At 45.9% G+C, this 18,510-nt stretch overlaps 1 protein-coding gene across 3 annotated transcripts in view; it reads left to right on the top strand.

Annotated features, from left to right (window-relative positions):
* Window positions 1-18,510, top strand: part of Yipf1 (Yip1 domain family member 1) — a 33,506-nt gene that overhangs the window by 7,824 nt on the left and 7,172 nt on the right. For all 3 annotated transcript variants that reach the window (XM_038334765.1, XM_038334764.1, XM_038334763.1), the window contains 5 exons: window positions 1,350-1,430; window positions 1,657-1,744; window positions 9,273-9,389; window positions 14,683-14,849; window positions 15,188-15,370. In XM_038334765.1, the coding sequence (XP_038190693.1) occupies window positions 1,350-1,430; window positions 1,657-1,744; window positions 9,273-9,389; window positions 14,683-14,849; window positions 15,188-15,370 (636 nt within the window). The remainder of the gene's footprint in view (window positions 1-1,349; window positions 1,431-1,656; window positions 1,745-9,272; window positions 9,390-14,682; window positions 14,850-15,187; window positions 15,371-18,510) is intronic.

The following is an 18,510-nucleotide window of genomic DNA, read 5'->3' as shown; positions in this document are numbered from 1 at the left end:
CCCGTGTAAAGCTGGAAGGAAAGGAGAGAAACAACTCCACAAAGTTGTCCTCTGACCTCCATGCACCCTTCCTGCACAAAAGAAATGAATAAATATAAAAAACTGTTGTTTTGAGACAGTGTCTTGTGTAAGTAACTCAAGCTGGCTTTGAACCCATTGTGTACTGAAGCTGGCCTTAAACTTCTCATCCTCCTGCCTCTGTCTTCTTTGTTTCAGAATTACAGGCACATACCACCATGCCTGGCCCCATAATTTATTAAGAGGTTACTTTTTAAATCAAATATTAAATGACATAAGTAATTAATCATTTCATGGATGGGTATGATGGGCATATTGCAACCCCAGCACTCCTAGTCAATAAGGAGGTATAGGCAGGAGAATCTAAATCTAAGGCCAGCCTGAGCTACATAGCAAGACTCTGTCAAAAAAAAAAAAACAAACAAGCAAACATAAACAAAAAGAAAAAACTGAAGCCAAAAGGGAAGAGAATAACCGTTACCCTTTGTTCTCATTTATAGAATGACTTCCTAGGTGACTAATGTCCAATTCTTTCAATTATCAGAATGCCTCTTCCTTCCTGGAGTGTCAAGTGTTTGGGCAGGGATAATTACCTCTGCTTGAGGATGATAGTCATTATTTAATTAAGAGCATGCTGACAAAGAATAGCGCTGTTAGAAAGTATGGTCTTATTGGAGGAAATGTGTCACTGTGGAGGTGGGCTTTGGGGTCTCATATGCTCAAGCCACACCCAGAGAGACAGTTTACTTCCTGTTGCCTGCAGCTCAGGATGCAGACAGAGCTCTTAGCTTCTTCTCCAGCACTGTATCTGTCTGTGCACCACCGTGTCCTGCCATGATGATAATGGACTAAATCTTTGAAACTGTAAGCCACTTCAGTTAAATGCTTTCCTTTATAAGAGTTGCCATGGGGGCTGGAGAGATGATGACTCAGTGGTTGAGAGCACTGACTGCTCTTCCAGAGGTCCTCAGTTCAATCCTCAGCGACCACATGGTGGCTCATAACTGTCTGTAATGAGATCTGGTGCCCTCTTCTGGCCTGCAGGCATACATGCAGGCAGAGTACTGTATACATATGAAATAAATCTTTAAAAAAAAAAAAGAGTTGCCATGGTTATGGTGTCTCTTCACAGCAATTGAAACCCTAAGTCACATGGGATCCAATGCCCTCTTTTGATGTGCAGACATATATGCAGACAATATATAAAATATATGCATATATATGAAATATAAACATATATGAAATATATAAATATATGTGTAAATACTTAAAAGAAAAATAAATCGGGAAGTCTACTTGGAGTTAACCATGTTTCCCTTCCCCTCTGACAGTTGCTTGCCGGCCAGAAGAAAAGCTCTCCTTTCTGGACATTTGAATACTATCAGACATTCTTTGATGTGGACACTTACCAGGTTGGTGAACTGGCTTCACTCTTTATTTCCATACCGGGGACTTGTTTCTTCTGGGACAGAACAGCCATCGTGTGAGAGCCGCTGTACTGGAAGTGGCCTTCCTAAACACAAAGGCTCGCTGCACATAAAAACGCCATGAGAAAAGCTGAAATGATGAACTTAGTGCATAGATTAAAGCCTAAGGAAAGTCAACCTTCAGCAGAATTAATGCTGTGTTACCTTGCAGGTCTTTGACAGAATCAAAGGGTCTCTGCTGCCGGTTCCTGGGAAGAACTTTGTAAGGCTGTATGTCCGCAGCAACCCAGATCTCTACGGTATGTATGTACGATGCCCTCGCTTCTCTCCCACATCCCGTTAGGTTCCAGTAAATGTGGGGGGTTGTCTGGCAGGTTAGAGAATTGCACTGTTAGTGGGGTGTACAATGTTTTATTGACTCTGTGAGGTTTAGTAACAATGTTTGCAGAGAGTTTGGAGGGGGGGGGGAGAAGGAATTTCATCTTACTTGAGTGCTGCAGCTGCGTTAATTGTCCTTTATGTCTTCAGGTGACTTTAGTGTAGGCTTGAGGCAGGTGGGCCTTTCCGAGTTCTGTTGATTCTCCTCCATGGAGGGTTTGGTGGGGTAGGGTGAGTGTGCAGTAGGTTTTTGTGGTCTCAGGCATTTGGATATTTGGTCCCCAGTTCGTGGCACTGTTTGGGTGGGATTAAGAGGCGTGGCCTTGCTGGAGGAAGTATGTCACTGGGGGCAGGACTTACGATTTCAAAAGCAAAAGCCACATGCCATCTCCAGTTACTGCTTGTGGTTCAGCTTGCGAGCTAGCGGCTGTTTGGCTTGCTGCTGCTATGCTTCACTGCTGTGATGGCAATGGACCATAAGCCTACATGAACCTTCTTTTTTTTTTTTTTGGTTTTTCGAGACAGGGTTTCTCTGTGGCTTTAGAGCCTGTCCTGGAACTAGCTCTTGTAGACCAGGCTGGTCTCGAACTCACAGAGATCCGCCTGCCTCTGCCTCCCGAGTGCTGGGATTAAAGGCGTGCGCCACCATCGCCGGGCCCCTACATGAACCTTCTATGAGTTGTCTTGGTCATGGTGTTTTACCACAACAGAGAAAAGTAACCAGTCAAGGTCCATCTTTGTTACTCATGTACTGAGTTCCTTCTCAGCTACCAGGGTGTGCATGGGGGGTGGGGGGATGAGGGGCACGGACAGTGGCTCTCCATTGAGAGTCTAAAGCAGGGATGGGCTAAGGAATGGGTGTAGCCCCTGACTGCCTTGCAATCTGAGGAAAACACAGAGGCTCACCCAGGACTCCTGAGGAAAGGACTGCACACCATGGCCTTTTGTCTTTGAGGGGAGATGAGGCAAGAAGGCAGTTCTGTTTTTTCCTTGGACTCCTATGCCGGGCTGCCTGTTCTGAGGGCAGCTCTTCTCCTGCAGTTAATGTTTTCTGGAAATGTCCTCACAGCTGCCCAGAGATGTGTTCCCTAAGTGAGTAAATCCAAAGTAACAATCCAAACCAGGCTGGCAAGGTGGCTCATGGGTAAAAGTACCTGCTGTGCAAGGCTGGTGTCCTTATTTTGATAGTGAAAACCCAGTGGTGGAAGGAAGGAACCAACTCACAAACGTTGTCCTTTGCCCTCGTGTGTGTCCTCACGCGGGGCACTCTGGATGTGTGTGAAGACTCGGTCGACATTGGGAATCCTTCTCAGTTGCCCTTCGCTCTTTTCTTTGAGGCAGGCAGGATCTCTGTAGTCTTAGAGTGAGATCTGTAAGCATCAGCATGGGTAGATCTGAGAATAATGCCGAATGAAGAAGAAGCTGATGTGGGATAGGAATGCTGTTGTTGATATCACTAACAGTTGGTACACGCTCCCGTGAGCACAATATGTGGGACCAGAGGTCAGCATTGGATGTTTTCCTCAATTTCTCTTCCCTTAATTATTTGAGGTACCCCTCCTCCCGTCTCCCCAGCACTGGCTGGTCACAATCCTGGTACCCCTCCTGCCCCTGTTTCCCCAGCACCAGCTTGTAGCTAGTGTTTCTCTGTCCTGCCTGCCAGCTAGCTCCCAAGCACATGGAGATTTCTTATTAATTATGAAAGCTTGGTCAGTAGCTTAAGACTTAATTGTTTCTAATTAGCTCTTATAATTTAAATTAACCTGTTTCTATTAATCTTTGTGCTGCCACGTGGCTTTATTACCTCATCTACATAGTGCCCATACTGCTCGCTCTGTGTCTCATAGTGTCTCTGTCCCTCTTTTTCCCAGCATCCTCTGTGCCTGGATATCCTTTCTAGCTATTGGCTGTTCAGATTCTTAATAAACCCATTCAGTGACATATCTTTACACAGTGTACGTCAGATATCTCGCTACACAGGCTAGTCACAATCCTAGCTCCCCTCCTATCTCTGTCTCCCCAGCACTGGCTGGTCACAAGCCCAGCCCCCCTCCTGCCCCATCTCCCCAGCAGTGGGATTACAAGTGTACATGGTTGTGTGTGGCCTTTCATATGAGGGTAGGAAATGAAATTCAGACCCTTACACTTTCACATCAGATACGTTACTGAGCCATCTCCCCAGCCCTATTAAAAAGATACTTTTATTAAAGCAGTATATGTACACGTTTGTTTTATTATTCTTTGCTCTTTTCTCTGTTACAAATATTTCACAATATAAAATTAATCATATAAAACATTATATTATCAATATTTTATTAATTCATATACAATATATTAAAACATATTAACTATAATTAATATGTAATAGTTTAAAATGTGCACTCAGTTATAAATGTAACCCAAATTAAGGTTTCGTCCCACGTCCACCGTGTAAGAGTTGGGGTTTGGGAGGAAGGGGGAGAGAGAAGGCAGAATGAAGGCACCTGGCAGTGAGTGTACATTGCATGACACTGGAGCAGGTAGCTGGAGAGGGTACTGAGCCTTGATCATCATGGGTCTTTTCTATCAGCCAGAGGGATTTAGATTTTGTTCGTAAGCAGTTGGAGGTTCATTAAAAGCCTGCAATTAGTAGAGAAGATGTATAAAAATACCTCAGAAGACAGCTTAGAGCTAGGGCAGATTTCTTGCTTCTGTCTGAGGGTGAGTGTGTGCATCTGAGTTAAACTGGCAGAGTGGTAGGTAGGTATCAGTGACCTTTTAGGCCTGAAGTGTCTGTTATTAGCTTAGGGCTCGGGACAGCCAAAGAACGGCAGGCAAGGTGTCCATGGGCACAGTGGGCTCCTGGTTCACAGCATCTGCATCTGTGCCTCAACCAGCCAAAGCTCAGGAGTGAGTTTGGAAAGTACCGCTTCTGTGTTGGACATAAACACAGATTCTTTGTCACTATCCCCCAAGTGGTACAGGATGGCCACCTTACACAGCACTGGCCCTGCCCTAGGTATTACAGGTAATGGGAAGGTGAGGGAAGTGTGTGGGAGGCTGTGTGGAGATGATCCACAAACAGTGTATCTGATTCTACAAAAGGACTTGAGCAGGCCAGGATTTAAATGTCCTTGAGCATCCAGGAGCCAATCCCCTATGTATACAGAGGGGCGACTGCATAAGTATCTCCCACACCAGGTTTCCTCTTGCAGCAAGATAAGTCCCTCTGTCTAGCAGGACTCTGTGATCTGGCCTTGTCTGTCTCCAGCCTCTGGTTGTTCCTTTGACCTTGAGCAGTCTTCTCTCTTTTTTTTTTAAAGATTTTTATTTATTATGTATATAGGGTTCTTCCTACAGGTATCCTGCAGGCCAGAAGAGGACACCAGATCTTATTACAGATGGTTTGTGAGCCACCATGTGGTTGCTGGGAATTGAACTCAGGACCTCTGGAAAAGTAGCCATTGCTCTTTACCTCTGAGCACTCTCTCTAGCCCCGAACAGTCTTCTCTTGATTTTGGTCTTTGTTCGTGCTGGTCCCTCTTCCTGATGTCACTCTGTTCCACCTCTTCCCTGGACTCTTGCTCTTCTTCAGGTCCAGCTTGGACATGCCTGTCTCGAGGTTTGCTGCCCTTCTGATGTGTCCCTGGCAGACGATCAAGGTTCGATGTTGTACTGTATCTCCCTGTGGTATCTGACGTACTACAAGCAGGAACTACACCCTGACTGCACATTGCTGTGTGCTGAGTGCCTAGCTCAGGGCCTAGCGGTAGTGTGCATTTAGTAAATACTGGCAGCGAGCATGCTATGTTCTTTGCTTTCAAGTTATATGACACTATACTATTTGGCCACTTGTGTTCTTATGTTTGAACAGCCTAGCAAAACTTTATTATTATTATTATTATTATTATTATTATTATTATTATTATTATTATTATTACTAGCACCTTATTGTATGTATATGGGTGTTTGGTCTGTGTGTGTGTTATACACCACATGCCTGCCCCTGGTGCCTGTGGAGACCAGACCACCACATCACCTGGAACCAAAATTACAGACACTTGTGCATGCTGGGAATCAAACCCGGGGCCTCTGGAAATGCAGCCAATGTTCTTAACCACTGAGCCATCTCTCCAGCCCTTGTCACGCTTTTTGGTGGTGGAGATTTTGTAGATTTTGCTTTGATTTTTGTGTCTCTTGTGGTGTAGGGAGTTAAAAATAATACTGTGAGGTTTGCCTGGACCCTGGCACAGCGCCTGCACTCTGTGAGGAAGCAAATGACTTGCGGAAAGCGGGTGTTGGTGGCTCCTCAGGGTCGCCGATTCCCCAGGTTCCCTTTCTTTCCTACCTTCAGGAGTCAATACTTGTCTTTGAAAAGCCCTCATCCATCTGTGTTATTCTCCCCAAATGCAGTAATTGTATTAATTTTATGATATTTCAAGGTGTCTGAAATTAGCTCTGAAGATACTGCCAAATATTATTGAAAATGAAAGATTTTAAATCTCTCAATTTAAAACTTGCCATTTGTTCTGCATAGTAAATTACTTTTGGTATGTGTATAGTGGTGTGTGTGTTGTGTTGTGTGTGCATACATGCAGGCATGTGTACATGTACATACATATATGTGTTCGTGTGGAAATCTAAGGTGACACTGGCTGTTTTCCCTGGAATACTCTCTACCTTTGTTTTTTGAGGCAGGTTTCTCACTGAATCTGAAGCTCATCTATTTGGCTAGTCTGCCTGTTCAGGGAGCCTCAGAGATCACCCTGTTTCTGTTTCCTGCCCCTTCTCCCACCAGAATCTGGGGCTGCAGCAAATGGTGTGTTTGTGGTTTTCACATGAGTGCTGGGGAACCCCACACAGATTGTCAGTCTCATCTGGCATGTTTCTTACTGACTGAGCTGTCAGACCCATTGTACTTAAAAGAAAAAAAAACTTTTTTTTTTTTTTTTTGACACAGGGCTTCTCTGTATAGCCCTGACTGTCCTGGAATCCCCTCTGTAGACCAGGCTGGCCTTGAACTCACAGAGATCCGCCTGCCTCTGCCTCCTGAGCACTGGGATTAAAGGCGTGCGCCACCACTGTTTAATTTTTTTTTGAAAAAATAAGATTTATTTGTTTTCTTTTCTTTTCTTAAAGATTTTATTTATTATGTATACAATACAGTGTGCTGCCTCCAAGTATGACTGCAGGCCAGAAGAGGGCACCAGATCTCATTGTAGATTTTTGTGAGCCACCATGTGGTTGCTGGGAATTGAACTCAGGACCTCTGGAAGGAAAGTCAGTGCTCTTAACCTCTGAGCCATCTCTCCAGCCCGTTTTATTTTCTTATATGTATGAGTATTTTGCCTTTCCACATGTGTGTGCTCCACATACATACCGGGTGCCTGCAGAGGTCAGAGAAGGGTGTTGGATCCCCCAGAACTTGAATCATAGATGGTTGTGAGCTACTATGGAGGGCTGGGAACTGAACTCAGGTCTTCTGCAAGAGCAACAAGTGCTCTTAACTGCTATGCTATCTCTCCAGACCCCTTAATACTTTTTCTAGGTAGAAGGGGAAGAGGATGGTGTTAAAAAAAATCAAGCATGCTGGGCAGTGGTGGCAGCCTGGTCTACACAAAGAAACCCAGGGTTAAAAAACCAAAACCAAACAGAACAAATAAAGAACTCAAGCACACGATGTAAGGATTTTCTGTTTTTCTGAGGAGCTGTGGTAGAATCTTCGGGGTAGATGAAGGTGAAAGTGGAAAGGAGCACAGCCAGATGTGTGTATGGACTATGTCATCTGTATGGAATATGCACGCACATGCATGCATACGCGTATACACACAACCACTTATATATAGTGCTGACTGTTTCTGGCAGGATTCTCTAGGAACTGCTGGGAGCTCTTGGGATATAAGTGCTGGGCTGGAATAAGAGGGAAGAAAGCTTCTTGCTTTTTTCCCTGTATTCTCTTTTGAACTTGGAAGTATTATTATTATTATTATTATTATTATTATTATTATTATTATTATTATTTTGTATGTATGCAGTAGTGTCTTGTGGGCTGTCTGTCTGACTTGGAACTCACTGTGTAGACCAGGTTGTCCTCAAACTTGCAGCAATCCTCCTGCCTTTGCCTCCTGGGTGCTGGGATTACAGGCCTGTGTGACTATGCCTGGCTGATGAATTACCTTTTCATTAGAAAGGGAAAGGAGGAGCCAGGTGGTGGTGGTGCACAACTTTAACCCCAGCACTCGGGAGGCAGAGGCAGGCAGATTTCTGTGAATTTGAGGCCAGCCTGGTCTACACAGTGAGTTTCAGGACAGCCAGGACTACACAGAGAAACCCTGTCTTGAAAAAACAAAAACAAAAACAAAAAAAGGGGGGGGGGGAGGAGGACAGCTCCAAACACGTGGTCATATGGATGGCCCTGGTTAAACTTCTAAACTTGGTTTAAAACAAAACAAAAAGGCACAAATGTGAGAAAAATTTGTAGGGAACGGATGGGGTCTGGGGAGCTACTGTTGTGAGGAGACGGGGGAGGTGGGGTGTGAGAATGTTCAGTGTACACTATACATGTGTAAAACTTAAAAAATAGATGTTTGTCAGAAAAAGAAAGGAAAAATGACAGCATTTAACTGTGTCTCTCCATCTCTATCTCTCTGTCTCTGTATGCCTCAGACACACACAAACACGTGCATATGTGCACACACATCTCTCTGTATCTGTATGTCTCAGACACACACAAACACGTGCATATGTGCACACACAACGAAGGTGATTAAGTAGGGAATAGACTTTTTTCCCTTACGATTTATATATTTATTTTCTTATGTATGTATGAGCGTTTTGCCTTCATGTGCACCACATGTTTCCCTGGTTCCTGTAGGGGTCATAAGAGGGCATCAGAGTCCCCACAATCTGGAGTTATGGGCAGTTGTGAGCCAATGTGTAAGTGCTGGGAATCGAACCTGAGTCCTCCAGAAGAGCTGTCGGTGCTTTTAACCACTGAGCCACATCTCCAGCCCCCAAGCTGATTTGGCTGAAGTCTTCTTGCACTTCTCTTCATTATAATGCAGAAGGCCCTGGCTGGTTCAGCCCTGTGTCCTCTGATCTTAATTTGCATGGTTGGGTGCAGGAAGTAATCTTTGCTTCTTGTGTTCTGAAGGCTTCACAAGAACTTGTGCATGTCTGATGGTCCTTTCCTACGGGAAACATACATTATTATCTTCATTCATCTAGCTGGGGACTCTGTTTTGGCCATGGATTCCGATCACCCTTCTTTTAAGGCATCTAATTTCTGAGTTGTGTTTTGACCTTTTGATTGTGAACATTCCCGTTAAGTGAGTGTTGACTATATCCAAAATTCTTTTCCTCTTGCCTGTCTGACGAAGAAGAGGCTGGTGAGAAACGATGATTCTGAAAGCGTCTAACAGCGAGTGCCTCATCGCCTCTCTCTGTGTCTTCTTGTTGTTTTCTCTGCAGGCCCTTTTTGGATATGTGCCACGTTGGTCTTTGCCATAGCGATTAGTGGAAACCTTTCCAACTTCTTAATCCACCTGGGAGAGAAGACATACCATTATGTGCCCGAATTCCAGAAAGGTAGGTGTATTGTGTGAGCCATTTAGGGTATGGACTGTCTCTGTGAGCTTTTACCCTCTGAGCAGAGCGTCCAGTCAAAGGCGCTGCACCCCTGCTCTCAAATCTAGCTCCTACCCCAGAATTCTCCACATCGTATCTATATAACTCACAGTCCTCCCCACGATGGTAAAAATTTATTGCATAGGGGGCTGGAGAGATGGCTCAGTGGTTAAGAGCACTGCTTGCTCTTCCAAAGGTCCTGAGTTCAATTCCCAGCAACCACATGGTGGCTCACAACCATCTGTAATAAGATCTGGTGCCCTCTTCTGGTTTGCAGGCATACATGCAGACAGAATACTGAGAATACTGTATACATAATTAATAAATAAATCTCAAAAGAAAATCTATTGCATATAACCCTTCCATCCTAAATGTATATTATTTGGTGGCACATATATAGTCACAGTGTTGTAAATCTATATGATTTTTAGGGAGGCTGTCAGAATGAATAGTGCATGATTCGGGTTTATTCTAAAAATATCCTAAATGACTAACACAGTGTGCATGAAGCTTGACTGTAGCAGCGTTTGCGTTATCTGGGGGCTACAAACAGCAGAGCCATTGTTCTTTATGTTCTGAAGGCTCAGCTAGCTAAGATGCCTGTAGCCACTAATTATAAGCCATCTAGAGCATCGTGGGAAACCAGTAACTGTGCCAAGCGGGTGCCTGTCATGTTGGCAGTTTTGCTGACAAGTCTGCAGTGGTCAAGACTTGGAGAGGGCCACACAGAATGAGACCCCAGCATGGGCTCGTAAACGACACTCTTGCTTTAAAATGTCCTTCTTCTTTCTCTTCCTCATTTTTGATTTGTGTGTGTGTATATGTGTGAACATGTGCCCATATATGAGTGTGAGCATATGTGCCACATTACACACAAGGTCAGAGGTCATCCTGGGTGTTTGTTGGTCCTCACCACCTTGTTTAAGCTGAAGTTGGCTGCTGCATGCTCCAGACTAGCTGGCCTGTAAGGTTCCAGGATTCCCCTGTCTCTGTCTCCCTTCTCATTGAAGGTGTACTAGGGTCACAGATTCACACCGTTGCGTCCAGCTTTAATGGCATCTAGGGAATCCTAACTCAGTACTCAGCTTTGCTATCAGTGTTTGCCCACTGAACTGACGCTGGTCACTAAACTGCTTATCTTAAAAGCAATGACAACCACTATTTGGCAGTGAAAAGAAACCAGATTACAGGGACTTGCAGGTGACATCCAGCCCAAAGTGAGGAAGGTTGGCCTTTTTAGATTTTATACAGGCCTGGTGTCCTTCCCTTCGCACGCCCTGCTAGGACACTGTGTGCAGCCTGGCTAAGAGCACATTCCCGAACAGAACACCGGCCACAGGTCCCAGCCCTGCCATTCACTCACTTCTGCCTCTGAGGCAATGTTCTGAGTCTCAGAGTCCTCATTGGCCAAGTGGAAATGATAATACTCACATTGTAGGGCTGGCATAAGAATAAAGAGTTGAGCCAGGTGTGCTTGCTCACTCCTGTAAGAAGCCATGTTCTAGGACAACATGAACTGCACAGTGAGGCCTTGTTTCAGAGGAAGAAAGTTTTGGATGTGTAAGTAGAGAATAGTGGTGTGCGTGAAAGAAATTCAGTAAATATAATTGTTGTGTCTGTGTGTGTTTATGTAGAAGGGCATGTATTTATGTGAGCGCATTCATGTGTTCTTCCTTCTCTTTCTCCCCTTTATGTAAATTGTGTGCATGCATGTGTGTGTGTGTGTGTGTGTGTGTGTGAGAGAGAGACAGAGAAAGAGAGATAGAAAGAGAGAGAGAGAGTCAGGGTCCATGTATCCTTCTTTTTCTCCCTTTTTGCCTTGCTTGTTTGTTTGTTTTGAGACAAGTTTTTCTCTGTATATCCCGGGCTGTCCTTAAACTTCCTCTCTAAACCAGGCTAGCCTAGAACCCAGAGATCCACTTGCCTCTGCCTCCCGAGTGCTGGGATTAAAGGTGTGTGCCACCAGTGCCTGGCTCCCTTTTTACCTTCTGTATCCTTCTTTCTTCCCTTCTGTCCCTGTAAGCATAGAATCAGACATAGTCCTATTTACTAAAAAAGTCTTCATTTGACTTGGGTCGTGTTCCCCAAGAGGCATGGGCATTGCCTTCGGGTATGGCAGAGCAAGGCAGTGGCTATGTTGCTGTAAGTAGTTTAACCTCCACCTGCAGGTTTATATAAAGCTACTGACCGGAAAGAGTGGCCTACCCTGCCTGGTAGGATCCTTACTGTTAGCCCTTTAGCTGGGTACCCGGTGTCAGGAAGTGCTGGCTGATAGAGGAGGAAGGTGATCCTTGCTCTTTCCATGACCATTCTCCCAGCTCATGTGAAGAGTGGGTGTTGTAAGCCTGTGGGTAACTTGGTTGGGGAAGGCGCTTGCCTGAGTCCAGAAACCACAGTGGAGGGAGGAGCTGACTCCTGAAAAGGTGTCTGGTGGACAAACCCCCACGCACACACACACACACCCATGCACACCCCCACACACAGATGCACACACACACACACACACACACACAAACACCACGTATACATTAATAGTAATTAAAACTCTTTTAAAAGTATGAGTCATATCTGAGGTTAGATTCTCTCTGACCAACTCATTGTGTCATTTTGATCAAAATGCTTGACATCTCTGGTCCTGTTTTCTTCTCTAAAAGGACATAGATATGATATGAGATACTATGCCTATATACTAGTTAATAACATAAAGTGGGTAGTTCTGGTTTTTTAAACATTGAAATGTTTTAAAAATTTAATTTTATGTGCATTGGTGTGAAGGTTTCAGATACCCTCGAACTGGAGCTGCTATGTGGGTGCCGGGAATTGAACCCAGGTCCTCTGGAAGAGCAGCCAGTGTACTTAACCACTGAGCTATCTATCCAGCACTGGTAGTTTTGATTTTTAACATAGTTTGCTGTATAGTTCAGGCCATAAAGTTATCATTGTGTTGCCTTAGCCTTAGTTCCAAGTGTTGGGATTACAATCATGTGCTTATATCATTAATAATAACTTGGATTATAATTCTTTGTGTGTAGTGTGATGCTGGGAATTGAACCCAGGGTCTTGACATATTTGCCACTCAGTTTCATTCCCAGTCCTTGTTCTTTTGAGACAAGACTTTACTCGGCCCAGGTTGGCTTCTAGTTCACTGTGTATCTGAGGGTGGTCTTAAACTCTTGATCTTCCTGCCTCTACCACCAAAATGCTAGGATTACAAGCTCAGACACTATGCCTGGCTCAAAACCTAATTTATTTATTTATTTATTTATTTAGATAGATAGATAGATAGATAGATAGATAGATAGATTTATTTTTTAAAATAGGGGTCTCTCTGTATAGCTCTGACTGTCCTGGAACTCACATGACTGGTCTTGAACTCACAGAGATCCACCTGCCTCTGCCTCCTGAGTGCTGAGTTTAAAGGCATTCAGCACAAGGGCCAGCCTCGTTTATTTATTTTTAAAATGTATTTATATAAACAGGTGTTTTGCCTGTATGTATGTCTGTGTACCACTTGCTTGCCTGTTGCCCTAAGAGGTCAGAAGAAGGAATCAAATCCCCTGAGATTGGAATTATAAATGGTTGTGAGCCATCGTGTGGGTGCTGGGAATCACACCTGGGTCCTATGGAAGAGCAGCCAGTGTTATTAATTGCTGAGCCATCTCCAGCCCCCACATCTAACTTTTAACTGGATCTGTATTGTCGGTCAGTCCCTGCTCAGAATAGTTTTCACCTCTGTTGGCTTGTTTGATTTTCCTAATGGCCTCATAAGGTAATCTTAGTCCTGTTTTGCAGACAGGAAACTGAACAGGAATGTTTGGTAACTCTCCACCCGGAGTTGCTTTGCCTCAGGTTAGAACCCATGACTTGGAATCTGCTTTGCCTCAGACACCGTGTTGCTGCTCATAAAGCTCTGAGTGCAGGGTCTGATGTCCAAACACTATATAGTAAACAGTAGCTACAGCCAGGGTAGAATTTCCTTCTGCTTCCCTTTCCCACCCAAAGAAAAGGGATTCTGTCAGCAAAACCGCGCGTGGCTCAATCAGGGTATTCCAACGTGAGAAGAAACTGCCATGGAGGGGCTGGAGAGAGGCTCAGAGGTTAAGAGCAATGACTGCTCTTCCAGAGGTCCTAAGTTCAATTCCCAACAATCTCATGGTGGCTCACAGCCATCTATAATAAGATCTGATGCCCCCTTCTGGCTTGGAGGCAAACTTAGAGGCAGAATATTGTGTACATAATAAATACATTTTTTAAAAAAAACCTGCAATGGAGCCCTCAAAGACTCTGGACAATGGCATGCTTTCACCAGAGTCTGACCGAAATTGCTAGCATGGGCCTGTTTTTACAGGAGGTGCTAATTGAATTGTTTGCTGATTTTCATGTTGGCATGGCAGGTGCCTTGGCTTAGCATGCTCTAGGATTGTCACTCCAGTCCTGGAGTTGGCGCTCTTCAGGAGAGGAGAGGAGACCAGGAGGCCGTCCAGTGACAGTCCCCAGGAGCTGCTAACAGGCGCGTCTGCTGCCGATGCAGAGTTATTTACGCGGGAAGAAACTAGTGTGGCGGCCCGCCTGAGCCGGAACTCTGTAATTTAGAGACAGATCACTAGATGGATGGCATGCAGAGCAGGTTAGTCTCTACCCAGGGCATTTTAATACATTTGCTAAAGAAATCAGTGTCAGCTCTTGTTTTGCTAGGGAGGAAAATGTGTTCTTCCAGGGGAATTGTTGGATTTTATTTGATCTAAAAAGCTCAGTGTACTTAGACACATTTAGAATGGCTCTCTGAAGTATTTCAGCTACATGATTCAGTTGTTTCAATGACTAGATTTTAGTCACTAAGTCCTATAAAACCATACAGGAGACACTGGTCACCACCACAAAGGTACATGCTTAGGATTCATTAGATCGAAGAAACATTTCTAAAGCACCTACTGTGTGCTAGGTGCTGTGCCAGGTCCAGCAGACGCAGAGCAGAAAAAGGGTGTGACGCAGCCAAGTGGTGGTGGCACACACCTTTAATCCCAGCACTTGAGGTGCAGAGGCAGGCAGATCTCAAGAGTTCAAGGCCAGCCTGGTCGACAGAGTGAGTTCTGGGACAGCCAGGACTGTACAGAGAAACCCTGTGTCGAAAGAAAACGAAGGCGCGCGAAGCAGCCAGGTAGTGTGCTGTGCCAGGTCCAGCAGACGCAGCGCAGAAAAAGGGTGTGACTTCTTGCTAAGGCTTCTTGGGGACGGAGTGTTCTGTCATCTGCAGTGTCCGTAGCGGCCACCGTCATCTATGCCTACGCCTGGCTCGTGCCTCTGGCTCTCTGGGGCTTCCTCATGTGGAGAAACAGCAAAGTGATGAACATCGTCTCCTATTCGTTTCTGGAGATCGTGTGCGTGTATGGCTACTCGCTCTTCATTTATATCCCCACAGCCGTGAGTACCGTGCTAAGCAGACTAAAAGATGCTGTGTCGGGTGGAAAATTCAACAGAGTATCCCACGGGGCCTCGTTACTTCCAGCCTGCTGCTCCCCTGTCCCTGGAGGTTCCTTTTGAATTTAAAGAACAAGACGAATGGGTGCCAGGAAGGCAGGGGCTTTGGCTGTGTCAGGAGCCCTGGGTTAGCACCATCCCCCTGCATGCTGGTAGCATGCTCTACAAAGCATCATGGCAGTGCATGCCCAGCTGCTGACGGGCTCAGCGGCTTTGTGAGCGTATGTCCTGGGAAGGAACAGACACCCCCCAACTCAACCACATGCTCTCTCCTTTTCCAGGTACTATGGATCATTCCCCAGAGAGCTGTCCGTTGGGTCCTCGTCATGATTGCCTTGGGCATCTCCGGGTCTGTATTGGCAATGACATTTTGGCCAGCTGTTCGCGAGGATAACCGGCGTATCGCCCTGGCTACCATTGTAACAATTGTGTTGCTCCATGTGCTGCTGTCTGTGGGCTGCTTGGTACGTTGTACCCTCTTGGTGTGGTTTTAAATGTTTATCTGGCACGTGCACACGGTACATGTGTGGAGGTCAGAGGTCAGCTAGAATCAGTTCTGTTTTCATCACATGGGCTCTGGGCGTCAGGCTCACGCCAGCAGGCTTCCCCCGCGAGCATCTTTACCTGACGAACCATCGTCCAGCTCTCTGGGTGTGCTTTGCAAAATCCTCAAGCTGTTAGGTGCAATGGCTCTTTTCAAACTGACTCTGGGACCTAAGCATCAAGATCGTCCTAGAAGGAAGGTAGCAAAGGTGCAAGGACTTGGATGTAACGCGTGGCTTTCCTGGCTTCTGTGATGTGGTTAAGATTCAGTGTCTGGCCAGAGAGGGATGAGTGACCATATGTCTCTGTACAGGGCTGGGGAGCAGGACTGGGGGAGGGGCTCTGCCTGCTGGTGCCTTTTTAGTTTCCTGTCCATGGCTAGACAGATGTTGGACATCTGGCTGGTTAGAATGAAGGGGACAAAATAGATTTCATGGGTGGGAAGCTTACGATTGGAGTCAAATTAGACACCTGGATTGTTGCTAAGGGGCACAGTGTTTGAACTGTTTGAGTCCCTGTGTCTAGGTATCCTTTCAGGAAAAACGTGTGCTCCTGAGTCAAGCAGACCCAGCAGAAGGCCAGCTCTGTTGTGTGGTGGCTGTGTGTGAGCTTGGCCACGGCTCTGTGCTCCTCTGAATCCTACTGCTTCATCTGTGATCTGACTGGTATCTTCCCGCATCGATTGTCCCAAGAGTCAGACCAAACAATACCCAGGAAGCATGAGACGTGACATAGAGCTTGTCCACTGACAACCTATAGAGCTGTTGTTTGTTTGTTTTTGGAGCCTGAGGAGACAGGCCCAAGCTCTTGAGATACTGCGATGTCCCTCAGGACCCTTCCGTCCTCTCTACTGCCTCCTATTGACATTTCTTTTCCTCCTCTGTGCTTTTAGCATTGTCAGGTAGGCTGAAGTGAGGAGGAAGGAAGGAAGGAAGGAAGGAAGGAAGGAAGGAAGGAAGGAAGGAAGGAAGGAAGGAAAGAAGGACTGCTTTTTTTTTGGAGGGGGGTTAAAGGTCATTTTTTTGTTTGTTTGGTTGGTTGGTTGGTTTGTTTTTTTTGAGACAGGGTTTCTCTGTGTAGAAGTCCTGGCTGTCCTAGAACTCCCTTTATAGACCAGGCTGGCTTCAAACTCCCTGAGATCTGCCTGCCTCTGCCTCCCAAGTGCTGGGATTAAAGGCGTGCGCCATCATCGCCCAGCTGGAAAGGCCATTTTTATGTCTGTGAGGTCTAGGAAGGACAGGGCACACTGAACGAGGAGGAGGGAGTGCCATTGTCATTATTAAGAACACATTTCAGGGGCTGGAGGTGACTGATTTGCTAAGAGCACTAGCAGCTCTTCCAGAGGGCCCGGGTTCAGTTCTCAGCCCCCATATGGAAGCTAACAGCCATCTGTAACCTCAGTTCCAGGGAATTCAATGTCCTGACCTCCATGAGCGCCAGACACACATGTGGTACACATACATACGTATATGCAGGCAAAACATTTTACACGGGAAATCAATAAATATGAAAAAAAAGAGCCCATTTTGAGGGGGTGGGGATGTGGCCTCATGGGTAAACTTGCTTGTTCTGCAAACCTGACGAGCTGAACTTGAATTCTCAGCACCCACATAAAAAGCTAGGTGTGTGGCCATGGTAGCATGCACCTTCAGTCCCAGCTCTTGGGAGGCAGAGGCAGGCAGATCTCTGTTAGTTCCGGGTCAGCAAGAGCTACATAGACCCTGATTCAGGAGGAAGCAAAGCTGGGCATGAGTCCATGTGCCTGGGACTCCAGCACTGGAGGTTGGAGACAGGTGAATCCAGGGATCTCACTGGTCAGTCAGCCTTGCCGAGTGAGGGCTGCTATCCATCGCAAACCAGTAAGACGAAAGTACATGATGTTCTTCCCTGATCTCTACATGAATGTAGCGTGTGTGACTCTACATACTTACTGCATATCACACACACATACACACACACAGACCCCAAACAAATCAAATTAAAATGTGAAAGAACCCATTTTGGGGATGGGGATGTAGCTCTGTGGATACAGTGCTTGCTAGCCTTCACAAAGTCCCGGGTTTGCTTCCTTGTGCCACATGAACTGGGTGTCATGGTGCAGGAGGAGTGGAATGTCAGCATTGTCTTCAGCTACATAAGGAGCCGGAGGCCAGCCTAAACTGCAGGCCTCACCTACAAAAAAGGAAAAGAAAGAAAAAAGTCTGTGGTAGCTATGTAAGGACCTGCAGGATCTTTTACTGCCCAAGACTCTCCCTTCTCAGGTAATGTACTGGACGTAGAATTTTCTAGAAGAGAGCCAACGAGATGAGGGATTGCTTGCTACCAAACTTCGTGACCCGAGTTCAAGCCTCAGGACCCACATGATGGGAGGAGAGAACCAACTCCTTTACATTGCTCTCTGACCTCCAAATTTGCACTCTATCCCTTGTGCTTCCCCCTACGCTAATAAATATAATTTAAAAGTAAAATAGTTTTCTAAAAGAGAGCATTACGAAGTAGAAAGAACTCTGACCAGGGAGGTGCTCGGTGATGTAAACGGAGGCATGTTAGCTATTATAACTTCAGTTTTCCTTTCTTTCTGGGCTTCAGTGAGAGTCAGCATACGGCAGGAAACCCCTCTCCTGAGGAGGGTGCTTCAGGTCAAAGGCATCAGCAGAAGTTTCCAGAGCCATTCTGCTGTAAATTGTAACCTAATTCCCTCGTAGGAGTGACCCAAGGTCACAGAGCTCATAAATTGACCGAGGCTCTTGTTTCACACTGTGACCGTGCCCTTCGTTGGTCCCTCTCCCCGGGCCATCTGTGCCCTGAACTTTTCACATTGTCTACTTGGCTGAGAAGCTGGTAGAGCGGCAGAGGGAGGGGAAGGGTACATTCCATCCAGTTCTGAAAAGTCGCCTAACCAGGGCACGTTGGACTGTGGGCAGAGGTGTCTGCCAGGAGGAGCCACTGTGTCTCTGGACAGCTTGTGAGCCCGTCCAGGGGACTGGAGGCAGGTGGGTCTCTGAGGCTCCCTGCCAGTCAGCTTTGCCTTCTTGCTGAGTTCTAGTGAGAGAATAGTTGT

The sequence above is a fragment of the Arvicola amphibius genome, chromosome 6 (genome assembly GCF_903992535.2).
Source record: "Arvicola amphibius chromosome 6, mArvAmp1.2, whole genome shotgun sequence".
Classification (NCBI taxonomy): Eukaryota; Metazoa; Chordata; class Mammalia; order Rodentia; family Cricetidae; genus Arvicola; species Arvicola amphibius.
Note: the sequence above shows the minus strand (reverse complement) of the source record. Positions and strands in the feature narration are given on the sequence as shown.